At 46.9% G+C, this 25898-nt stretch overlaps 1 protein-coding gene across 9 annotated transcripts; it reads right to left on the bottom strand.

The window, feature by feature from the left end:
* Nucleotides 1–1027: 1027 nt before the first annotated feature.
* Nucleotides 1028–24836, bottom strand: LOC113244054 (RNA-binding protein 14). 9 transcript variants are annotated; one of them, XM_048214880.2, is made up of 4 exons: nt 10010–10400; nt 8589–8783; nt 7204–7626; nt 1028–3991 (listed from the first exon to the last, which is right to left on the bottom strand). In XM_048214880.2, exons 3-4 carry the CDS (start codon nt 7613–7615, stop codon nt 3306–3308), a joined length of 1098 nt encoding a protein of 365 aa, XP_048070837.1. In that variant the 5' UTR covers nt 7616–7626; nt 8589–8783; nt 10010–10400; the 3' UTR covers nt 1028–3305. The 9 variants fall into 9 exon arrangements, 8 of the variants coding, with proteins under 8 accessions (XP_048070837.1, XP_048070842.1, XP_048070846.1 ...); XR_007188713.2 differs by lacking the exons at nt 1028–3991; nt 10010–10400 and adding exons at nt 8434–8502; nt 24382–24824 and having other exon boundaries at nt 7607–7626; XM_044378477.3 differs by lacking the exons at nt 1028–3991; nt 7204–7626; nt 8589–8783; nt 10010–10400 and adding exons at nt 15626–16510; nt 17287–18751; nt 22867–22932; nt 24382–24824.
* Nucleotides 24837–25898: the final 1062 nt, after the last annotated feature.

Genomic DNA, 25898 nt, shown 5'->3' with positions numbered 1-25898 from the left:
TGGGGTTTCATATAGAGCCAACATTGTAAGTTACAAGTTATATACATACATAGTTATTTCCATCTCAGCCATCTAAGAATTAGAACCAGTCAGGTAGAAGCCTAAAGTAGAAAAATTGAGAAATCACCCAACCAAAGACCAAATCCTTTTTATCTCCCATCACAACCCACCTTTCCTAAAGGCATACAGTAGGTGCTCAATATTTATTGAATGAATGGTTTTAAGAAATACCCTACATACAGTCTTACTATTTGTAATGTTAAAACTGCAACCAAGATACAGATAAGAAAAACAATGTCCTGGAAGACAGTCTGTTTTGATAGAAGCATGGAACTAAGAGGCAGTGGCTCTTCTTGCACTCGCCCCCATGCACGTTATTAAACGCTCTAAAGCTCACTGTTGGGTCCTTTTTCTGCACCTATCATTCTAATGACTCTAAGTACAAGTTAATGAGGTGCTAGTGGTACCATTTAGGTATTCTTTGGATTTTGGCAGAGCTATAAAAACAGATGGTGAAAGGCATCAAAAAATGTTATTTACTGGCCTAGAGAGGGGCAGCAGAATGCTGACAGAGCCACAACTTTATGTTTCCATATGGCATGAAAAATAAAAGCTCACCTCCTATTCCTTCAAATGCTTCCTTTTCCTAGAACTTTATCCTGGCAATAAATCAGGCTAGATGTACTGACTGACTGGGTGGTTAGAATGGTAGTAAAGAGGTGAGTGACGACTGCTTTGCAAGCACGGAAAGACCTATATCTCAAAACTACTAGTAAGTAGTTGGTTTTATTACAAAGGTGGACTAGTGGGAAGAAGTCTTTACTGGAATAAGGCTACCTGCCCGGGTTCTTCTGCACATGACCTCTTTTTCCTCTGGCACCTGTAAGTCCTATCTACGATAAAGTAACTGCAGTGATGTCCACCCAGAGCTGAATGTCAAACTTTATACCCTCCCCTTCTCTTCCACGGACAAATAAAGAATCCAGACGCAAGCCCAAGCAAGAATTCTCTCAAAGCACACATACCCTAAGTTGAAAAACCATTTATTTCACCGGAAAAAAAAAAAAAAAGTTATCCAACTCTATGTGTCTATCCGCCACAAGCCTTTGGGCCAAAAAGACTCAGGAGCAGTGACACTCTCATCAAGGTCATTCCCAAGTCCAACACCCACTGGAAGCAGGAGGCGGGGAGACAGCACAACCCCCACCACAGTTTCTGCACACAATGAGGCCTGCTGGGAGAACAGAACATAAATGGGAAACTACAGAAGTATTGAAGAACAGGAAGAACAGGAAAATGGGCAGGAGGGAGGAAAGGAAGAGGTGGTCTGAACTTAGCAAGGTAAATTAAGGTCCACGGTTCCTGAGGGACTGAACGTACAGAGCCGAGAACGTCCCGGAGACGGGGTACCACGAAGGGTGTATTCTCATGCACAACCGCAGCTCGGAATTTCAGCCCACACACATCCCACCTGAAAGAGAGCACAATACAGGGGCTTTACAGCAAAGCTCAAAAGGGCTTTCCTACTTAAAACTTCAAAGAACATCTATGAAGTCTGGTAACTTAACACTCCTTTTAAGTTTACTTGTACCCATCCCCAGTTATCACAATAACCTCTAAAAGTGAAAAGCGCTTGAAGGCCAGAGAGCAACTGGGAAGGTCAAGCAATCCCAGGCTGGGGCCTTTCTCTAAATTAAATAGCAAATACTTTTTCATTAGAGTAAGCAAAGACAATGCATTTCTCTTGATGTTAACATTAGCATTCCTCAGAAAAGGTTATTTCCACATCACAAATGATCACTAGAGGGCAGAAAAAAAAGAAAGGTTCCAATTAGTTCTCTGGGGTAAAAGTCAAAAGTACGTTGAATCTGGGTTTACTACCAAGGTCCAAGTTAAAAATCATTCAAGGTCTAGGCAAAAGTAGCATCAACTAAACAAACTTTAATACCTGAGGGCATCCAACTCTGCCTAGTGAAGAAACTAAAAGAATGTACAGGAGGGCATGTGTAAAGCTACCTATCAAGTCATTCTTTCTTTTCCAGCCCTACCAGTGATTTCCTAGCCAATGATCCTGGGAAAGTCACATACCTTCTGCCTTAAACTGAAAGATGACAGAATATCACTCACCGTGTCGCTACAAAATTACGGATCGAAGGTAATGTTTGGGATACACTGGGGGCTACCCAAAACAAAGGGTGTTGAGAACCACCCTTTAATACAACAGCAATCTCAAACACCTAGAGCCCAAACCTGGCAAGCATCAGAAAGAATATACTCAAGTAGAGCCAAATGGATCATGAGGCTCAAAATGTATAGTAGAGGAAAAAGCCAGAGGACTCAAGGTAGAGCTGGTGGTTCAAGAGTATTAAATGCCCATAACTAGTGGGAAGATGAAGGGAGTGATGTGCTTAAGGCAAAGCTCCCAACCCTGGTGTTCATGCAGATTTGTATTACTATATACCTTGAAGAAGTGGAGAGGATGTAACCATAATTCTGTGGCACAGTTAAAAAAAAAAACTGAACAAAGTATAAATAGGCTCTTATAGGACAGATTCAAAGAAAGAGCAATGGAGTGGGCACTCTATTCAGGGTATGAATCTGAGCTGAGTGGAGAAGCTGGATTTGAGTCAATGCCCCAGACTCCTTGTTGAAAGCTTTATAAATTAAGATATCTTTTCTTCTCTCTGCCCCAACTTACCATCAAAGTTTTTTCTATAAAGCTCATAGGGAGTGAACTGTACAGGAATGTCAGAAAAACGCTGCTTCAAGATTAAGATGATGCCACCTGGGTAGTCTTCACAGTAACTGGGACCTGAGCAGTGATGACTAGTTAACTAGTTATCAATTTTATATTACTACAGGTCATATCCGACCTTTCACATAGCACGAAGCAGAACAGGAAACTTGCAAACCTTAATAATGTCGCACACCTCGGAATTTCAACAAAGGCTCTGAGAAACAGCACACCTCAGTCTGAATGTATGGGTCCCAGGTTCAGTTCAATTATAGCACATAAGTGTGACCCAAGAGTCATCACACCATTCTTTGTTCTTCCAGGCACAAATAGCATCAGATTGACTCCCACTACTAGGAGCCCTGGAAAAATAGCCATGAGGGCTAAGGATGTTTATATATTTCAAAAAGTTAGGTAGTTAAGGACTTCTCCCTAGCCTCTGAACCATGCTAGTAACCTTACCCTAACCCAGCAAAAGCAAGCAAGCAGGGCAGCCTAAATGGAGCCTTTAGGCTGCAGGAGGGACGGCAAAACCAGAACAGGGGACACCCCACCACTCTCACCTCAAGCCTTAAAAGGCTGAATACCGCGCCCGATCCGCATACTGCTCCCGCTCATACCGGGCCATGTCGTACAGGGAATTCCGCGCGGCCGCCGAAGCTTGGGACAACTCACTCTCATGCCCGTAACCGTAGCCCTCTCCAACAGTGGGGACTGGGGCTGTAGCGCGACGCAGGGGGCTCCGATCCCGCCCGTAATATGAAGTGGAAGCTGCAGTAACAGCAGCAGCGGCTGCTGCAGCAGCAGCGGCTGTAGCAGCAGCAGCTCCTGAGGTCGGCAACAGGTGTCTATCGTAGGGATCGAGAGAGGTGGAGGTGAGGTGACTGGCCATGGCTGTGTTCTGGACTTGTGGCAGCTGGGACAGGGTCTGCTCTGCGTAATTATACGCAGAGGCAGCTGCAGCCGCCACTGCCTCATAGGACCGGGCAGCACGGCAGCGCTTGTAGTAGGCATCGAGCGCTCCGTACGCGTTGTTGTAATACAACGAATCCCCATAGCTCATGGTGTAAGGTGTACGCACTGCTCCATATTGCTCATTATATTGCTCGGTAAAGTCTGCCACTCGGCCCGAACGATCTATCGGACACTCTTTGGACCAGTGCCCCTCTTTCCCGCACCGATAGCAGCCGCTCTGGTCTCCCATCCCGGGCGCAGTCCTAAGCCGGCTGGTGGACAACTGCACGTGCATTCGTTTGCCTTGAAGAAACAGACGCAAGAAGGGTTGCTATCACTCTTAGTCATAGCCCCCGCCCCTACCCCAGACACTGGTCATAGCAATTGCTTTACCTAAACAACTCTAATGCAGGACTCACTGCCGAAAGATTTTTAAAAATTAAAAAAAAAAAAAAAAGTCCACTATATAAATTCGTCATAATGACCTGATTTCAGGCAAAGATCAATTAGATGAAGAAATGTTTCAGCTCTAAAACCAATTTAATGCTTGTGCCCCAAAACAAGCACTTCATCCTTTGCCAAGTAATTGTAGACAAAAACTACCCCAAACAATGGCCCACTGTCAAAAGAAACTACAGTAAGACTCCTCCACAAGATTCTGACATTTTTCATCTTCACTACTAAGACTGATTTCATTTAGTGGGACAATGCAAAGGCCAGTCCCCTAGCTCCCCACCCCAAAATCAAAGAGAGTAAGACCCTGAAGTTACCACTGAGAGAGAATATGACCCAGACAAAGCTGTGGCTGAATGTGACAGGCAAGTTTCTGGGAAAAGCAATCATGCATTGGGGGAAAAGGGACAGAAAATACACAATAAAGGACTGCCTTCCCCCTTAATGGAGTCCTTTAAATTGCTGGTCCTGACAGTCATTCCACCAAAGATTCTTTACAATCTGACAGCTAACTTTAGTGACCTCCTAAGGAAACAGGACAGGCAATTCACAAGATGCCTGAATTTTTAGAAAGATTTTTGAAAAACATGGAAGAAAAAGGGGAAGGAAGGTGAGAAAAATGGAGAATAACCAGTAATATTAGTGGATCAAAGAGTTCATTTTAACAAGATTAAAGCACTTTATCTCCTTAAACTAGGGATTAGAGAGATCCTAAGAATACACCCTTAATGTTATCTTTTGCTGAAAATTACAATTTATTATTCTGGAAACAAAAAATATTACTCCTAGAAAACTTAACAAAAGAAGAAACTTTTCAAGAAGTTTAAGGTTTAAATCTCTTCACAGAGTTTCCAGCTAACATGATCTGTCAATTTATTGGTAAGCAAATTCCAGCAAAAACTTCCAATGCAACCGGCTATTGATGTACCCAAACATGCAGATATCAAAGTGAATGGTTAGAAGCAGGGAAGACTCAACAAATAGGTCTTCTACTCATCTAACTATACAGAAATCGACATATAGACAATCTCACATGCAAAATTAAAGTCCTGGGAAGCTGGAAAAGGGAAAAGGAGGTGGAAAGATCAAACTACCCCAAAAAATCCTGTTGTAAACATTACATCTGTTAAGTGTAGACAGATTGCAAGTTAGGAGCTAAGATACACAATTAAGTACTTAACTGTTTTAAAGTGCTCACCTATGTCCCTCTGGCATTTGCCCATGGGGCCATTCTGGCACCTAACAAAACCAGAGAAAACAAGTGCAACCAAGGAACTAACCTTGCACATTCATGACATAAAGGTCATTAACCAACGCCCTGACCTAAGAATGCATCAATTCCAAAGCCAGAAAAAGAAGTCTTTAAAAATATCTACAATTTATGTCTTTTAAATGAGCAAATAGAGAATACACCCAATACTGAAAAACTAAAAAAGTTAAAAGACCACCTTAATAAACACTGCTACTCCTTGTACACAAAGAACTCTACTAAACAGTACTAAGGAGAATAACTAATAGTAAAAAAAAAAAAAAAAGCAGTGAAATATAAATAAGCATAAGTAGCACCAGAAAGCCTACAGTTCATATGCCAAGAGTTATGCCATAAGGACAAGTTGTCCTGGATCAGTACACACTGACCTCCCCTTACACATGTAACTACTACAAGGAGACACAGCCACCCATTCTAGGACTGGGTTAAGGTGGAAAAAAAGTGTCCAAAAATTAGGTATCATATCACAAACCCTCTACAAAAGTAGACTTAACCCCAATTAAGTTGTTGACAGCAAATAATTCTCAATTTACCAATTAAAAAAGAAAAACAAACTAGACCTGAGAGACTAGTGCCACTTTTCTTTTATAATGCACAGCAATACCCACGACACAGTGCACCCATTACTTGGGGGAATGATGATCGGATCTCCAGCTCTAAGAAAGGTCCAATTTAGGGAAATAAACACCCAAAACAGCAGCAATGACTCTTAACAAGAGGAGTACTCAGGAAAGGAAGCAGTAACTACCTTGTCTGGACTAAAAAGGTTGTAACATCCTTTAAAAATGAAGCAAGAAGTTGTGGGAGTATCCCAGAACTTGGAAGTAGTTACAACACCAAAGGGAAAAGACTCTTTTTTGATACTGGAGACAAAAGAGAGGGGTGGAAGGGTGGGAGAAGAGTTAGCAACTCACCACGGTTACCACACTCACCCTTCCCGATTGCCACTCTTGCCATAGGAGCTCAAATCTTAAACCAAGTACCTTCCATATAAAGCGACAATCCATACCAATACTCGCAATGCCCTCCAGGCACACTAACAATCTAGCCAGGGCTCTAAGGTTAACACCCATCTAAATGCTCTATTCACCAAGGACATTAAGAGTCCACCCTTCATAACAGTGAAAAGGCACTGCCATTACTGCCCCCCCCCCAACCCCAAGATCTCCTCCTCAGAAACTCCTAATATCAGACTTTTGTTCTGGAGTGGCCTCATCCTCCAAAGAGAACCTCTTGGTACAACCATAAAAGAAACCCAACAAAAGCGATAGCCCTTTAAAGACACCAGTTATCTAAAAACTAGTTATTTAATGACTACTTATATTTACTGGGAAGTTATGAGTTGGGATGAGGTAGGGGGGGCTTAACAGGGATTCTGCTTCCAAAAGTGTTGCTTAGGACGCTCTTGCCAGGTTCTTTATATGTAAAATAAGGTATAATGCTGATACTGGGCTAAGGCAATAAACTCAGAGTGAACCAATGGAATATGCTCTACCAAGAAAAGTGAAAAAAATTAAAAGACAAGACAACTGAGGAAATCAAAGGAAAGGATTTCTGTACTAATAGGAATAAAAGTCTTAGGAGTTCCAAACTAAAGCCATTTGGTAGGCACTGACCTAAGGTAAAGCCTCTAAATCCCATGCATTCTCCATTTTAAGTCCATCACCCACAATGCTTCACCATCAACACCAACAGCTATAGCTCTACCCCAAACCCCTCCCCTTTACTTATCCGAAACCTATTTTCTGTACATAGCCTGTGTTCAGCCCTCTTCCCAAAGAGGGTGGTTCACCTTGAAACTCTGTGTTGTCAAGGCCCCTGATGGCCTCCACTGCGTCCTCTGCCCGCTCCATGTGTACGAAGGCATAATCTTTCACGATGTCACATTCGATGACTGGACCATACTCCTCAAACTTGGCCCGAAGCTCTTTGTTGGTACAGGTGGGACTGATGTTGCCCACATGTAACTTTGTGGAGGTTTTGCTCTTATTCTTGCTGGCTTCCACGTTGATGTTCACCCCATGCAGCTTGTAGTGGTGCAGGTTGCGTATGGCATCCTCGGCCGCCGTCTTGTCCTCTATGTGCACAAAGCCGTAGTTCTTAATGATGTCACATTCCAGCACCTTCCCATACTGCTCAAAGAGTGAGCGGATCTCCTGCTCTGTGGCCTCCCGGGGCAGGTTTCCGATGAACAGCTTCACCATCTCGACACAGCCTGCATGGGAAGAAACAAAATTTCTAACAAAAGACCTAAGGCTCACATCAATTAAAACAAAACAAAAACCTCAAACAAATATTTCCAGTTTTCCCTTTCTCTTATACGCCCACCTCCACAGATCAAAGGAAAGTGGGAAAAAGGAGGCATGCTACACTACAAACTGTAGAACCCCTAAGAATGAGAGGATATCTGTAATAGAAAGACCCTTAGTAGACAAAGGGTTTGAGAAGAGCTGGAAAACTGCTAAGGAAAATGGATATGAAAACGAGGGCATATATGCAGGGCTAGGGGTACTGGGCTTTTCTATCCACTGTAGGTCAGAAAACGAAGGTCTAACTACTGGCTGGCTGAACTGACTACTGAAATTATGAATTTGCTCTTCCTCTAGCAACCGACCTAGTAGCCACCATTTCCGGAAAAGTGGGCCTTATAATAGCTACGTTTTAGGGTTTCCTTTGGAAGCAGTGAACCGGCGACCCGGGCCGGAGAGCAAGGCAAAAGGAGAGTACAGGAAGTGCAAGAGTGGGGAACGCCTCTCCCGAGGTGCCATCCTACAAGCTCCCGCAGAATGGGGAAAAGCGTGGCCAGAAAAGGGGGCTTCTGACTCATCAGCCAAACAACAATGTCTCAGAGCCCAAGAAATTCTCGAAAAGGGTTTCAATTTTCCTGAGTCTAAGGAAAACGCGGTTATCTCTATGGAAACCTCAAGGCAGGAAACCGTGCCAAGTCGGAAAGAGGGCAAGGTGGGGAGAAAGCACGATATTCTCGAGGGAGGTCGTGGGGGAAGGGCTGCTTCAGGCTTACCGCGCAATGCCCAGCACCGAGGTCGCTCTCAGAGACGGGCGCGGAGGCCGCGACCCCACTACGATACCCCTGAAGCCCAAAGGAGCGAGAGAAGATTTAACAGGGGAAAAAAAAGAAAAAAGAAAAAGGCAGTGTAAGGGTTTGAAGGCTCTCACCCGCACGGAAATCAGCAGGGGCTCTTCCTCGCGGCGCAGACGCTTCTGACAAAACGCTAAAATGGCGGCGGCCGCAGCAGTGACTCTGGGTAAGAAGGGGAGGTGAGTGTACCACCGGATTGGCTGCTCAGTTAGGTTAAAGGCAGGCGTTCCCACAGATCCTCTTCCTGATTGGTTACCACCAACGCCAATTACCTGAGAGGCCGGGAAGAGGTGGAAACGTCAGTAACCCCGGAGCTTTTCTGCGAATGCCAATGAGCGCCTATCTCGCGAAGCCGAAGTCACTGATTGGGCAAGAGGTCGGCGTGAGGGAGGAACTACAAACGTGGGCTTCGCCGGCGGGGTGCGGCCCGCCATTAGGCAGAGCGAGCTAGGGCCCCGGTGTGGCGGTCTTTAGCTTCGTGGCGCCAATTTTGTGAAGCTTCCACATTTTGCCACCGACACGTGCACATGCTGACAGTATCCCCCGCTCCATTTTGCCTTCTCCATATTTCTCCTTCTACACCCCCAACCACCAAAGCCCTCGCAGCCAAGATGCTACGAACGATAGCTTAGCAGACCCAAACGCCAGGTAAGAAAAATAACGAAGCGTCCCCCACCTGAAGAACCAATCTCCTCCTCTGCCCAAAAATCCACACTGTAGCCCTAGAAGTCCCGGAGCTCCCCCTAGATCAAAACTACTGTCATAGATGGTGAAAGGAACTTTGGAAACGGTTAATGGGCGCGGCTTCAATTAGGTTATAACGGCCCCGAAGTTGGCCGGGTTGGAGGCTGCGTTACTCAGGCGGCATTGAAACCAGTTCCTGCGAGGAACCAGCCTCCCCGGGTGGGTCCAAGATGAAGAAACGGCTTCTCTGTGTGACCTTGGAGACTGACAACGCCCCCACCCCGCCCTGAAAAAAAACTGGAGCAGCAAATTTTTTTGTTTTATTTTATTGGGCGCCATCAGCCAGAGCTGTAAATTTAAGCTCCTAAAACCGACCTTAGAGGATCCTAATCACATCCAGCTATAAACAAAATACAATCAAAATAGCATTCTCCAGAGCGTCCGGGACATTTTCTCATCCTTTGGCTTCTTCACATAATCCCATATTCATTGAGCAAGCAATGACCCTTTCCGAGGCAGCTTTAGAGGAGGGAGTTAAAGGCGGGAGTGGGAAAAGATGCTGGATGAAAGAGCTTAAAACAAAAGCAGTGAGTTATCTATGAGGAAAGGGATCATGAGTGGAGAGGACATGAGTATAACATACAACCGTCCAAAGCAGCCCCAGAAAGGGGGTTGGGGGCCACAGAAAGAAAGGAGTCAAAGTTATGAAAATGAGTTTTAAAACCGGACATGACTCAGAATCAAATGGTGGAAAACTGGTCAAGACTTATTCTAGGGTGGGAAGAGCAAAGGACCTAAAAACATCAAAATATACCATTAACAGATGTGGTGGTCACTAATCGTGGTCCGTTTTCATTGTGGATTCTGATACTGAAACTCTGAGACTGAGTAAAGGCCATGTAATCAGTGATGAAGAAAATCAATTCCATGTTAGTCAGCTGTGTGTGTGCCCTTTTGAGGGGGCCAGCCATCAGATGAGGGTCACCACTCAATCTGCAGGGAAACACATCTGGTATAGAAATCCTCTCAGCTCCTTTCAGAAAGTTTGATCTTCCAAATTTTGTGTGTCCCAACACCCCTGGAGATAAACTTTCTTCCAAAATACCAAAGCAGATGAGATCCACTCACTCTATAAACTAAGAATCTCTCCAGGCCCAAAGGGGAGAGGACTGGGAATATGAATCTCAGGATCACAATCCATGCCAGTTTGCAGACCACAGCCTCCCCCCCCACCCCTGCCCCAACACCCTCAACCTAAGTACTTGATTTACCTTCTGAAAGCCTTTAAGGTGGAGTAATAGGTTTCATTTTGCAAGCTCATCCAACTGGGTAAAAGCACATTAAATCACCTGATTCTTAAAACCCACAGCAACTGGAAAAATGTCAAACTCACCCTACCTGATCTGGTTCTTGCCAGAATCTCCCAACCTCTTTAACAACGCCCACCACCCCCCCACCGCCCCCACACACACTGTGCTCCACCCCACACATCCCAAACCCCAACTATGCTCCAATACACTGGCCTTTTTGTTCCAAGTTCATTCAGACTGGAATGTTCTTTCTCCAGGTCCTTCGGTGGCCACCCTATCTAGACATCCCCCTACTCCAACCCTACCTTGAAACTCCACGCCATGACTTCATGTTATTTTTCCAAATACTTACCACCACCTGAAATCCTATTTATTCATTCCATTTCTTTCTCCTACCTCTAACCCCCCTCCCCCATCAATACTTGTTCAGACAGGGACCTTTTCTTCTTCCCTACTCTATCCTCAGTGTTAACCGCACCTGGAACATGGTAGGCACTCAATTATCTGTTGACTAAGTTAACACAGGAGTGAATGAATTCAAGACTTAACTTCTTGGAAACCAAAAGGAGAAATACTTTGGATTTTCAGTATCAGCTTAAGACCATGGACCCTTAGTTCTAAAAACAAGCACTTTTATCCTTATTACCTAGTACACTCTCCAGTCTCCCTCAAACAGAAAAAGCAGGTGCCCAAAAGCCAGGGGGTACCTTATGCTACAGCTTTTGATCATCAGGATTACCAGCTTGACAAATGCTAAAAAATGAAGCTTTAGGTAGAAAGATCCGTTTATAGTTCAAGCATCTCTATACTGATGTTTACCTAGCCAACTCTATTTTACTGAGTACTAAGGCAGCTTAATATTCATCCCCTAAAAAAGGATGGTTTATAAATTAAAAACATCTGGTCCAAATCCTCTACCTTACCAACCCAACTATGCAAAATAGGACTGAATGCAGAGTTTTAAAAGCACCTTGTCCAGAACACTTTAAATGCTATTTGGGTGATTCTTAATTTGCTAAATCAAGTTACCAAGCACCTAAAAGGTAAAGTGTCTTGTCCAAGGTCATCTAGAAAGCTGTATCTATCATAGCCAAGCATAAATACACATTCTCACTGCAGATCTTGAAAAGACAAAAGTGCCTGGAGCCTGGACTCTTGAAAAAGAGAAATAAGGGAAAAATCCAAACTTGGGGGAAAACACTGATGTCAGTGAAAACCATCCAAATGTGAATAAACAATCTATTACTTTCACACCCTTAGGGGTGAATATAAAACAATCTATTACTTTCTCACCCATAGGGGTGAATATAATTTATACACGTTAACTCTGGCTCCTGTCCAAAAATGAGTTACTGGTTTATTAAGAGCTCAAGTGAAAAACCAGTATTCTCCAGGGATGTCCAGACTGGCCTCCCTTGACTAGGCCAGTCAAGCAAGCTTCCTAAGCTTCCAAACCCACTGGCAGCTACTCTCTCTTACCCTCCCCTTACTGTCTTTGCAGGTTTCCTATCCCATACCTTTCTTTTCCATACCCAAGGAGAATCTGATCACAGGACACTGAAGTGTTGCCTGAGACTGGACGTGACAAAAACTGGTGTGGTCCATGTCCTACTTCATTCCTGGGTACCACTCATCTAAAAAATCCACTGCTTCACTGTTATTCATATGTGCTGCACTCACACCTACATCCAAAATCCTTTGCTCAGATATGTGCTCCACCAGGCTACCCCAATCTCCCCAGAATGTTCCAACTCATGTCTGCGAGATAGCTAGCATTTAAAGAGCAGTGGCTATATATGAGGCCCTACACTTGTCACATGTTCTCATTTGATCCTTCCACCGTATTATAATGATTACGAGCAAAGTCTGGATAGTTCAATTCAAAATACTAATTCAATCCCTTGATCTACTCTCTATGTGATCTTAAGAAAAGTTATTTAACCTACAGCCTCAACTTACCCATTTATAAAAGAGGTTTAAAAATAATGGCATTTGGGTTGCAACGAAGATCAAATGAAATTCCTATATGAAATGCACTTTTAACGGTGCTTAGCAAGTGTTCAATAAATGTTAGCTATTATCTTCAATTTATAGATGAAAAAACTGAGGCAGAGCTCCTGACATGTCCAAGATCACACAGCTAAGTGATAGAAACACAATTCAAACTCAGGAAACCTGATTTTAGAGCCAACACCCTTAGTCATTCTCTCTGTGCCAAGTTGATTTTCCAACCAAACGAATCCCATTTCTAGAAGTTTTAACTAGTGGAACTCCCTCTTCCTAATCTTCCACTACCCTAGTATTGTTTATTAACTGTAACTAGTTCACTGAGTAGGTCCTGCCTCCCCATATTATAAATTCGAGGTCAGCCCTAGGGCTCAGCTACTTTAACACTGTATTTCCAGTATTATAGACACAATATTTCAAATGATTTAGAGCTGTACTTGAAATAATTTTAAGAACTCCTTTTTCTTTCTTGGAAAACTCTTGATTCTACCATTCATGATTTCTCTAAAGATAACTAAAATTTAGGTGAATATAAATTTTTCACCTGCTCGTCTTTTTTTTTTTTTTTTTTTTTAAGATTTTATTTATTTGAGAGAGCGAGAGCACGAGCAGGGGGAAGAGCAGAGAAAGAGAAGGAGACTCCCCACTGAGCAGGGAGCCAGACGCGGGAGGCTCGATCCCCCCCCCCCCCCACTCTGGGATCATGACCTGAGCAGAAGGCAGATGCTTAACCGACTGAGCCACCCAGGTGGCCCTCACCTGTTCTCCATCTTATCTTCTCTGTTACCCAACCTTCTACTACATACAGTCCATAAATCTAGGAAATTTATTTTCATTATGACCTCAGTCATCCCCTATTACGGTCAGCTTACTTGGCTTGATAGGACAAAATGACTGAAGAACCAACAGTCTGTGCAGACACTGGTAGACCTTAACTGATGGGCATGACTAGAAAAGCAGCCTATCCAGAGGCTGACCTCTCAGTGACAGTGCCATTACCTCCAGTACAAGGGATGGGGCCCCAGGCCTACCCCAGACAGAAACTGAAACAAAGTCCAAACCTCAGAAGAGAGCAGACTGACAAGGTTAGAAGCCTCTATATGATCTTGTTCCAGGAATAAATCATCTTAAACTTCTCCAATGAAAACCAAGTTGTAGAGGTAATAGATGCAGAAGCACAAAAATCTGAAGGACACTGGGAGCCCATATTCCCTACCCTCTATCCCAAAACACATTAAATGTCTGTCCTCCCATTCACTCAACCCAACCATCTCCAAGTTATAGGACCCGGGAACTCAGAAATCCACAAAAAGCAAAGTATGAGGAGTGGGCTACAGGATTAACACAGGTGGCATAATTTAAATAAAAGAGGGAGAAGGGAATTTTAAAACAATCTGCAAGAAAGAGGAGGATGACAAATGATTTAGATTGGTAGTCTCTTCTGCTTAAACAGCGAAAAACCTGAGGGCTGAGGCAGCAAGGGCATCAGGACCTGAAGATGATAGGCAATTAGAGTGATCATCTAGGCCAGGTCACTCTGAAGAACTTGGGCTGCAATAAAGAACACTGGCCCCAAGAGCACATTTAGCTGTTTTTCACAGGAACCCTGGGATTGGGGTAGTGGCACAACCCTCACTGGAGAAAAAGCAAGACAGAAAGCCACATGACAAAGAAATATTACAAATACACAGACCACAATCACAGCCCTGTAATCAACCAACCCTCTATTTTCCAGAGTAATAACCTAGAGCTAAGCTTGTTAGCTTGGCCCTCAGATCACCCCCACCCTCCCTGCAGAAAAGTGACAAGAAACCTATCGAACTCCCCCTCCCAGTCATGTAAAGAAATGAGAAGGAACAGCAAAGCACCTGGAGGCAAAGCAGTGAGCAGGAGAGCAAGGAAAAGAACTATGGCCCCAGTAACCCCCTGAAATTACCCGTTAGGATCCACAAGAGCTCATGGTTATAAAGATCATAAACTTTTGCCCACTGGGCAGAGGGAGGAGAACATCTGGGGGCAAATTACTCTGTCACAGGCAAGTTCACGAGAAGCCAGTGAGAGGCAGAAAAGAACCCACCTGAACTCCACTTGATTGTCACACACAACTCCCCAAAATCGCCTTGTCCCAAGAGGCTCCCAATCGAATCTCTAAAGCCCCCTTTCCCAAATAACATCAGTAGGTTCCGACCCAGTCGTCTTCTGTTCACTCATTATTAGTAAGCACAAGCCTCCATCTTGTCCCTGGCTGGAACTTTTTATTTTTTATTTTTTATTTTTCTGCCCAGGCCCTCTCAACGCCCCCCCCACCCCAGAATAAAACATAGAAAGAATCTTCAATTTCTCACTCTAACCGAGCATCCCTACTTGGGTTATGCTTGTATCTCACCCCCATCCCAGTCTGTGAGAATACCTTCAACTATAAACCCAGCAAGAAAACATCTGGAAACCCTAACAAAGGGAGATAGGGGAAGTGAGTCTCAGGACACTATTATGGCAGAAGTTGGCAGGACGCAGGAAGGACGCTCCATGGTGATGTTCAACAGGCGGAACACCGGGTCTATGGCCAGATCCCCCATACCTGCTTCCAATTGTCCCTGCTCCTCTAACCACAGGGAAGTACCAGACACTAACACCACCCCTACACCCCACCACTGGCTCCCTTCTGGGTCCCAGCTCCAGCACACACTCAAGCCCACCCCCTGGAGAATCCATTAGACTTGTAAGCACCAAAGCAGCCCACTTCCCCACTTCTCACTTGAGAAGCCATACCCCAGAACCACCCTGCTGGAGCACACGTTGTTTCTGAACTGGAGGTAAGTTAGGGGGAAATGGGCAACAAATTTACAGCATCTTGGTGTGATCAATTCAAATTAAGGGCTGAGAAAGTCCAAGCAACTTGGTCTGGACTCTCCAGTCCTAAAGATGGCAGACTAGCAGGACGACGATGACCTAAATCCCTCTGGGCAGCGGGACAATCACTAATTCCCACATTCAAACCCTTTTCCTTATCTGCCCTGGGGTTCTCCAGCTACCTTTCCTTTAGCTGTCATGTCTTCCTGGATGTCAAACTGGCTCCTCTGAAACTGAGTGCAATCAAGACAATGACAACCAGGTTTCCAAACTGCAAATTGCCCCAAGTTTTATTTGTAGTCCATACAAAAGGGAAAAAAAAATCAAGGTTTTCTAACACCACCTACTTGGGGGAATGGGGATGTGGGACTGTGCCACTCAGCATCAGCTAGAACATCAGGGGGTCAGTAGGGATTTGGACATATACCAACTGACTGTCCCGAGAGGAACTCAGTCTCAACACAGTCTATAGAGGGACAAAGTCAGGGCCCCCTGAACTGCTGGCACAGCTTGGCGCAGAGGAAACGGTTAAGCTAACCCTTTCCTGGCCTCCCTCACATCTAAAAAGAAAAAGGCGCCGCCGACCTCAGCTGCAGGTTGCTTCCCCATCCAGACGACCTTAAATATCGCGCACAAAAATAAAAGGGAGCCAGGAAAAAATAAAAACATAAAAGAAATTCCCATCCTAGGAGATGGGAGGCAGGGGAGAGGGGAAACCGCAGATCTAGAGCCAGTAGCAAGATTTGCTGCTGAGGCGAAGGAACAAAGTAGGTTACTGCCGAACACTCAAAAGGATCATCTCCTGGGGAAGGCCCACAGGGTAGAGGGGATGAAAAACCGCAAACGGGAGAGGTATGGGCCAGTGGTTACAACCTGGGTCTGTACCCTACCCCACCTTTCCTCTCCTTGCCTCCCTGTGGTGCCCCATCCCAGGATGGCCCTACATGCGGCGCTGGTAGCCAGAGTGCATCTGAGCTGCCCGCAGGTAATCATTATAGGAGCCCGAATAGCGTGCGTAATCGGAATGGGCATCGGGCAGGCGACGGTAATCCAGCGAGGACTTTGTCGGCGAGCGGCGGAACGAAAGCTGCGACTCTGATAAACGGCGGTAATCAGAGAGCTCGGCTAAACGCCGGTCGGAACCATACCTAGTCGAGAGAAGAAGACAGTTGGTGAATGAGACAATTGAGGGGAGGGCTCCAGGTGGGCATGGGGGAGATGCCAATGGGGATAGGGAGGGTGTGATCAGATTGGTCTCCAACAAACAAGATTTTCTCAGAAGGCTCATCACCCTATCCAGGGCAAGAAATCAAGCCTGGTTCAACTCAGTGGGAAACCAAGCCCACCACTGAAGCCCTCCCTTCTCAACTGGCCAAGGTGGATTTGGTCTACATTCCCAAACCACAAACAAACTATCCCCCCTGGGCCCTGCACAGAAAGACCTTGGTTGTTTATCAACAGAACGGCGGACGAAAGCAAGGTCCCCAACTTCCCAAAGAGTGGACGCACCTCATACACCTTGCCTTCAGCCAGTGAGTGCCAAAGGGACTGCTCTTTCAAACCCACCCCACCAAAGCCAGGACAATCACGTAACAGGCTTAAGGATCCTTGAGACGGTGGGAAAGGCTATGGGCCACAATCCTGCAGGCTGTAGCTCCAATGGCACTTGGGCTAGCCTAGACAGGTGACACTTTTCCCAGCCTGACTAGCTGGTACCACCCCAGGCTGAGCACTAACGCTCCACCTGAACCCTGGTGACCAGAAAAGTTCACAGACATCAACCCCCTCCGCCTTTGGACATCCCATGGGAGTAGAGGAGAGAAGAACAAGGGAGGGGCCAATGGCTCCAGTTTCCCTCCCATGCCAACCTCAGCCCCTTGCCCTAAGCCCCAGCTGGGGGCAGAGGCGGGGGGGCATACAGTACCTTTTCGACATGGCGACAGCCTTTTTGTAGGGATCGTCGTAGCTGGCCCGGGGTGGGGAGAGGCGGGTACGCTCATAGGGCGGCGGGGTGCTGTTGGCGTTGGCAACGGCCCCCTGGGACATGGACAGGTAGGCTGCAGACGGCTGACCTGCCCCATCGTAGGCATTGCCCGGCTGGCCACGGTAGGAGGCAGCAGCCTGGGGATGCTGCTGGGCAGCATAGGAAGCAGCCAATGAGGCTGACGACTGAGTGCGGTACGGAGCTGCCAGGGTGGCAGAAGGCTGGGCCCCATAGGCAGCTGCAGCACCATAGGAGCCAGTGGCCGCAGCAGCTGACTGAGCCCCATAGGAGCCTGACAGGCCCATTGATGCTTGAGCCCCGTAACTATTCAGCTGGGTCTGAACAACCGGCTGGGCCCCATAGGAGCCAGCCATTGGGGTACTGGCTTGTGCAGCGTAGGCGGCTGGTTGGCTGGCATAGGCAGCAGCTGTAGCTGGCTGTGCCACATAGGCAGCCGGCTGGGAAGAGTAGGAAGCAGCCTGTTGTGCAGCATACGGGGCAGACTGGGCATTGTAAGAGGCCGAAGGCTGGGCATTGTAAGAAGCTGCCTGGGCCCCATAAGCTAGTGAGGAGGCTGCAGACTGGGCCCCATAGGAGGCTGCCTGGGCCCCATAAGAGCCTAGGGAGGAAGCTGCTCCCTGGGTGTTGTAGGAGGAGGCAGCCGCGCGAACCCCATAGGAAGAGGCAGCCTGCGCGCCGTAAGAGGATGGCTGGTTACCATAGGAGGCAAGGGAGGAACCCTGAGCCCCATAGGAGTTGAGCGAGGAAGCCGCAGCTGGCTGACCCCCATAGGAGGAGAGGGCCGAGGCCGAGGGCTGGGCTCCACCATACGGGCCAAGCGAGGAGGCTGCGGCAGACTGGGAGCTAGGGCTAGCCAGCTGGCCCCTGTATGGGGCCCCGAGGGAGACAGAGGGCTGAGCGCGGTAAGAGGCTGCCTGGGCTGTCATGGGCTGAGTCCGATAGCCAACACCCAAAGAGGCAGAAGGCTGGGCCCTGTAGGCAGCTCCCAGCGACACTGAGGGCTGGGCCCGGTAGGTGGCTGGCTGGGCCGTCAGAGGAGCCACATAGGAGGCTCGGGGAGGTGAACGGCGCAGGGGGCTGCGGTCGCGACCAAAGAAGGGTGGTGTGGGCTGACGGGCTTGCCCATCAAAGCCACCAGTGCTGTTGCCAAAAGCCTGCTGGTAGTCGAAGGTGGCAGAGAAGCCACCAGTTCCAGGGAATGCCGTATCCCCAGCCCCTGGTTTCTTGGTCTTGTCCCCAGACTGGATAGCCAGGCCAGGCCCCTTCTTCTGACCCTTGGTTGAGAGTTCCACGTTGATGCGCTTGCCCTTGACTTCTTTGCCGTTGAGCTGCGCGATGGCGGCTTTGGCATCTGCTTCCTTCTCCATGTGAACAAACGCGTAGTCTGATAAAGCAGCAGACAGAGGGTTAGCAATTAGGGGGGCAGGGCATGCTACCTGATGGGTCCCAAACTGGACACACAACAGCACCCAGCTGTTGCCAGCTACCTCCAGGCCTCCAAACCCTCCTCTCCAGGAGTATGTCATAAAACATGGCTCCCACGTAACAAAGCTTCCGACTGTCCCAAACAGTCACCTTTCCTTATGGCCTTCTCCCCATTCTCCCCTTTCCCCCTATTACCTCACCCAACTTTCTGCCGAAAGAAGAAAGAGCAAAGATGAACTGTAACACAGGATAAAAATCTTTCCAGCTCCTCTAAATGTAAACCACCAGACAAAACACAGAAAGGGTTCCTGGATCACTCAATTATTTAGTGTTCTCTAACCCAAGGTCACCAAACACTACTGCTCACCTTTGAAGCTTAACTCTGAAACACTGAAAATGACCACTTATGTCTTAGCATGACCCATGTCTCAGCCCAGTGTCCAATTAAAGCAAGAGAGCTAGACTGCAATGCACAGTTCATTAAATTCCTCCAATGTGATCTCCCCTTTTCTCAGAGTACTTCCGTTTTCAAAGTATTTCCATGCACAGGCCTCTATCTGGGCTTCACAACAATCCTGTGAGGCAGGCAGAGCAAAGGATCGTTATCTCCATTTTACAGGTGGGCAAACATGCTCAGAGAATTTATGTGACTTGCCCTAAATCAAAAATTTTTGAGCCAGGAACAGAATCCCAGTTCTTCCATTCCCCTCCACAGTACCAGTCTATCCCTGAGAAGTCAATATGCTAAGGTAGGACCACGTAACATGACTAGAAATTTTAAACTTAGAACAGAAGCTGGAACCCACGTAAGCCAATGAGGTGTGGGAATAGAAACCAAGCCTCTAGGCTGAGTTCAGGCCCAAGCCCCCTCCCCCAGGCTATATATCCTCTACTTGTTCCTCTTCAAAGGACAGAAATATACCTTACCCCTTGGACCTCTGTTCACAGAGCGACTGTTTACAGGAAAGATCTGGTTTCCTAGCTTCAAGGTGAGAGGCTGCAATTACTGCAGCTTGCAGGCTCTGCTAAGCTCGTTACCCTTGAGGTCCTCATTCAGGATCTGAATGAGCTGTGGTGGGATATAGACAGGATAGGATGCTGAGGGGCGCCTGGGTGGCACAGCGGTTAGGCATCTGCCTTCGGCTCAGGGCGTGATACTGGCGTTATGGGATCAAGCCCCACATCAGGCTCCTCTGCTGTGAGCCTGCTTCTTCCTCTCCCACTCCCCCTGCTTGTGTTCCCTCTCTCGCTGGCCGTCTCTATCTCTGTCGAATAAATAAATAAAATCTTAAAAAAAAAAAAAAAAGATAGGACGCTGATCTCAAAGTCCTACTCATCTACCACACAGAAGGAGACAATTTTAGATTAAAAGGGGGAGGAGTGGGAAGAAATTCTTATTCATGTCCAAACTCACAAACCACAATGGTGCAAGCAGGATATGAAAAACAATGACAAGATCATGCTTACGGGAAATAAGGCCATGCACTTAAAACCATCTGAATCCATGGCTACTTTAGTACCAAGTATGAGGACCCTACCTCTCTCACATCAGTTTAGGAAATGAAGAACTACCTGGATGAAATCACTAAAATTCCATTCTTAAAAATAAGAAATCCTTTTAAACAGCCTTAAATAAGTGTCCTCTAATTTCTAGAAATTTTCATACCGGGATGCCCTCTCTAGCTGCTCTGAGAGAACAAGTCATTTTTTTTTTCTCAATGTGAGGAAATGCCACCAACCTGCGTCTCTTACAAATGAAAATAAAAATATAATCAACAGGTACAAATCACAAGTATGGTATAGCACAAGGAATCCTGGGTTAGGCACTTAAAAGCCTCGGTTATAGATCCAGATATCACTGACTTGCTAAATCTGTCCTACCCACCTCAGAGTTAGGAGATTCAAATAAGAAAATAAAAGTGCCTTGCAAAATATAAATAGCTATATAAGGATAAAGAATTATGAGGATTATTTAAGCCTACGAATAACCATAGGCTTCTCTCCCTACAGAATATTATCCTTCATCTGTAATAACAAAAAACAAAAGCTACCCTACCACTGTATATGCAAACTCAGAACTTGCCAGAGATGATAATAAAACAAAATGAACCATTACAACTCTCAGTCCTCACACCCCCATGGACAGAACCTGATTTCCTAGCTACCAATTAAGGCAAAAGTGTTCCTTTTGGCTTAGCCACAGGGTACTAGAACTGTCCTATGGTCTCTCACCTCCACTTTGGGTAAAGATAGCTAAAAATAGATACTGGTGGTCAGAGATCTTGTTAAAAGCAGAGGCTGGGCTGACCCTCCAGAGAATGCAATGGCAAGCAGAAAAAGGGACTTGGAGGCAGATTACAGGAAATGAAAAAAAAATCTCTAGGCACTAGGAGAGAATATTAATGAATGGTATTATATAGTCCTGGCTAAACCAACCACAGATTCCTGAGACTAGAATAAGCTAGGGAAAAAACAACAACAAAAACTTCAAATGGTTTACAAGAGCAACAGGACATCCCACTGTCTACTCCCTATTTAGCTGGGTTTTGTTAAGAAACCTACCAAGTTGAAATCTGAAAACTGAGATTTCACATGTAGAATTGAATTGACCGCCCAGATGAGTTATAGCACTGATTTTATATCACTGGTTTTTTAAAAAGCCATCAGATACAATTATAACCAATTTACATCAAAAAGTTTCTAAGCCTGACATTATAAAGAGAAGTGTGACTTGGTTGTCCAGCTGATTCAATCACATCAGGGCTAACCCTATCACAGCCAGCAGCCAAACCAAAACCTAGCCCTATCAAAGGTGCCCAGGAACCCACTTAATCCTAGGACAATGAAAAACCAGGTATCTAGAGAATTCCAGAAACCCACGTGCCTCAAGAGCTAGTTCAAGAAACAGTAACCTCTGAAAGAAATCCACTGCATTTAAAGGCACTAGCAAACAATGTTTTTTTACACAGATCACCTATTGGTCTGGTGGCATCACAACTCCTCTAGCACCAAAGTTAAGAGAATCCAGAAAAATGAGTTTTCCTATCCTAAGAAGAGTAGAAATCTCTTTAACTTTAAACTACAGATTTGTGTACAGGAGGGTAAAATGGCCACCTACAAAAAAACAAAACAAAACAGAGGAAACAGTTTCCTTTTCTGCCTTTCAGACCTCCCCTGAAGCCTAAATGGTTCCTAAAGCGGTCAGCAACTCTCATACTTCAGCTTTGAACATCCAATAGAATGTAACCTGTGGACAGTAGTTACAATCGCTGTTGCTATGGAGATTTTTGCTCTATAAATCAAATCATATCTAAGCTTCAGTGGTAACCAAGCAACTGTTTTTCCTCTGTGAAATAAAACAGAACTTGTTGTCCTGTGCAACCCCAATCTTCTGGGCTTTTCAAAGACCTCACAGCCCAACACCAGAAGACTCGATCATCGAGTGCCCATTACCAACCCAAGAAATTCGTGTTTATAAAGCCAGAGCCAGTCTCTTCTGCTACATTCCCAACTTAAAAACCTCACCTTCTTTCACCCCAGACAGACAGAAAAGCATCAGTGGAGAATACAACAGTCAAATCTTTCCCACAGTCTCTTACATCAAAGTATAGTAGGACCTCTGATACTTACCAGGATAACTATAAATAACATCTAACCACTACTCCCTGATGAAGTTAACACATTCCTGCTAACAATATTTACAAAAGAATAAACAGACAAAACTTTCGCTTTCCCACTAGGAGTCAGCCATGAGTTCTATAAACCACATGCAGTTATCCACTTCACCCTCCCCGCCACTGTCACTTGGTCTCAGTTCAGAGCGAATCCAGGCAAAGTTTTGGTTTCTCTACCAGCCTGACCAAAGAGTTCCATGGAGACTGTCCCCTCAGATGCTAGTGTCTAGATTCCCAATCTAGTAATCATCTTGCCTGAGAACAACAAAAGAAACTTGGTAGATCAATTAAACACAGAACTCTCATAATGAGTCATGTACCCCCACCATTTCCTGGCCAGATGCCCAATCTGAAGTCCTTCCTACCCAAACTCTAAACAAAAGCAAAAAAACCAATGTACCATACAGCCTGCCTTCGAGCACAGGGCAGGAAAACCTGATTCTGGATATTCGCGGACTTGCATAACCTGAGTTGAAGAAAATAGAATGCGGTATTAACGCAGAACAAGGAATTGCTCCTAGCAATGACTATGACCCTTTACACTTTCCCAGTTACATTAAGGACAACGAATGGCCCAAAAGATCTGCCTTTCCAGGAGAGCAAATGCAGTGTCTTGATGGAAATAAGCACCTGCACCCATTTATTTCCTATCCCCAAAACTTTTCACACAGGGGAGGCCAGGTATGAATCCAACACCAGGAGTAGGGCATCAGATGCTCCCCCAAGCTGCATCCTTAAAAATGGCAAAACAAAGTAACTCTGATCTGTTTCCAAGAGGAACAGAAACTGGCCACATACACAAGGGCTATCCCACCGAACCCTTCTAACATAAAAGAAAAAGAACTTACAGGATAGAAACTAGACTACAAAAGTCAACTGGGTCCCAAAAAGGAAGTTGGGCCTAAATTATAGTGATATATTTTTCTCGAAAGCAAACTAGGGATCTACCCTAAGGATTAGACTACTCCAGCAAAGACGAACAGCAAGTAAATCTGTTTTGCCAATGTTTAAGGAAGACCTTTCACACACCCCTCTCCATCCCCCTCAGCCAGAGTCTGTGCTCCCTTGCAAAATCAACGACCTTATAAAAGAACACTGCCCCGAGGGCATGGGCTGGCAAATAAAGGGTAAGGAAAAAAAGGCCTTCATAGAACAAGCCTCCTTCCACATTCAAAAGGTCCAGGTTTCCAGTTTATAGATGTAAAATCGAGCCCAAAGAAAAAAATTCAAGTTTGAGGGACTTGGAAAACAGCACTGCCACGCCTAACCCACCTAATCATACTGGAAGGCCAAAGTGATTCGGAAGGGGCCCCTCCTGTACCCACGAGTAACTATATCCATGGGTATAGACCCATGCCACACACAGCTAAAAGATCCCAGCCCGAGAAACGTCCAAGGGCCCCGTTACCTTCCGCTCGGGAGCATTCATCGGGAGGGAACACGAGGGTGGCCTTGGGGCGTCAGCCCCCACCTTTTCCCTCTTCCCTTGCTCTCTGACCGACGTCTGGAGAGAAAGTGGGGAAGTGGCGAAATCTTCCCCGCTCCATGATCCGGCTTGTGCCCGTCACTTCCCAATTTCCGGTCGGTGCCAGGCCCAGGAGACCAGTGGAAGGCGCGCCCCCGGTACACTCGCAAGTCTCTCAGGCGCGTCCCCCGGCCCCGCAGCTCGGCTCACATTTGCCGCCGAACCCACCCAGAGCCGCTTCCTCCCCTCTGAAGAATGGTGCCTGGACCGCAGGGGAGGAGGGTGGCTCTACCCAACGCGCCCCCAGCACCTCCGGCCTCGCTCCCGCTGACTTCCCCACCCGCCCCAACCGCGCGGTGACCGACCCCCGGGAAAGGGGCGTGGCTAACAAGCAGAGTGCCCAGAGCGCGCCCGCGCCCGCGCCCCCGCCCCCGCGCGCCCCCGCGTTACCTTTCACCACGTCACACTCGATGACGCGTCCGCGGCGCTCGAATAGGCTGCGCAATTCCTGGCTCGTGCACGCAGCCGACACATTGCCCACGAAAATCTTCCAAGTGTTAAGAGGCCGTGGGCGCGACATTTCCACCACGAGCGCGCGCCCCGGCCGCAGCTCGTGGCCGTGCAGGGCCTCGATGGCGCGCACCGCTCCTGCGTTCTCGCGCATGTGCACGAAGGCGAACTGTTTCATGACGGCGCAGCTCATGACCGTGCCGTAGGGCGCGAAGAGGGCTGCTAGCTCCTCCGGCGTTGTATCCGCCCCATCGACGTTTCCCACGAATATCTTCATTTTGCCGCCGCAGCCGCCTTCCCGGAGAGCCGGTACCGCTCCTCCAGCGACAGGCGAGACGTCCGACCGGCCGGCAGTCCTCCCCAGGAATGGCTGGCGACCGAGAACCCCGCCGCGCAGGCGCTCTGACCTAGCCAATCGGGGCCCACATCCCGCGCGCCCCGCATCCAATCAGAGAGGCTGAAAGAAGATGCTCTCAGGCGCAGCCAATCCCAGAGGGGCTGGAGCCCGCTCGTTAGCGGAGGGGGCGGGAAAGGGACGACGGCGCGCGACCAACCGCCACTGCCGGGGGGAGGGGGAAAAGAAGGGTTGGAGAAGGGGGAACGCGCGCAGGGAGCGTCGGTGGCGGAGAGGCCTAGTCGGTGAGGCGGCCTCTGGCCCGGGTCGGGCCGGGATCGGCGGGCCCAAGGAAAAACTTTGTTCAGTCGGAAGTCAGAGCTCCTCGCCTTCTGGCTACCTAGGCCAAACCTGGAGGTGGCAGCGAGAGTGTCCACGAGAGGGTCGGGCCTGGCGGAAGAAACCAGGACAGCCGCCTTCAGTCAGCAAACTGCTGCCTCCAGGACTGTGCTGGGCTCTCTGAGGGGCCTGAGAGGCGTCTGCCCCGGAGAACCCTCGTGCTGTTAATTCATGCTTTGGAAACACATTCCCTGATGTTGCTGAGGTCCTGGCAGAAGATGGAGACTGAAAAATCGGAGTTTCGTCTCTGCCTTTATGGAATTTCCAAAAGTGGAATAATGAGATGTATCTCTCTTGTGTGCGTTTGAAATTTTCCACAATAAAAAGTTTTATGAAACAATATTAGGTCAGAACAGTCCCTGAGGGAACAAAAGTTGAGCCTTAAAAAAAAAAAACCAAAACCAACAGATGTATGTAAATAACAGTATTTTGCATGGCAGAAGACATCAAAAACATAAATACATGTGACAAACTCAGGAAAATATTTACCTACATGTTCATTCTGCTAATTTTATTGAGCACCTACCAAATGGGCAGCACCAAGGATATAGCAGGGAACAAAAAGTGACAAAATCCTGACCTTGGAGTTTATACTATGGTGGAGAGAAACAGATAATAAACAATTAAGTAAAACATATAGACTGTTAGATGATATTAGGGGCGCCTGGGTGGCTCATTCAGTTGGGTGACCCACTCTTGATTTCAGCTCAGGTCTTGATCTCAG

The sequence above is a fragment of the Ursus arctos genome, unplaced genomic scaffold (assembly GCF_023065955.2).
Source record: "Ursus arctos isolate Adak ecotype North America unplaced genomic scaffold, UrsArc2.0 scaffold_23, whole genome shotgun sequence".
Classification (NCBI taxonomy): Eukaryota; Metazoa; Chordata; class Mammalia; order Carnivora; family Ursidae; genus Ursus; species Ursus arctos.
Note: the sequence above shows the minus strand (reverse complement) of the source record. Positions and strands in the feature narration are given on the sequence as shown.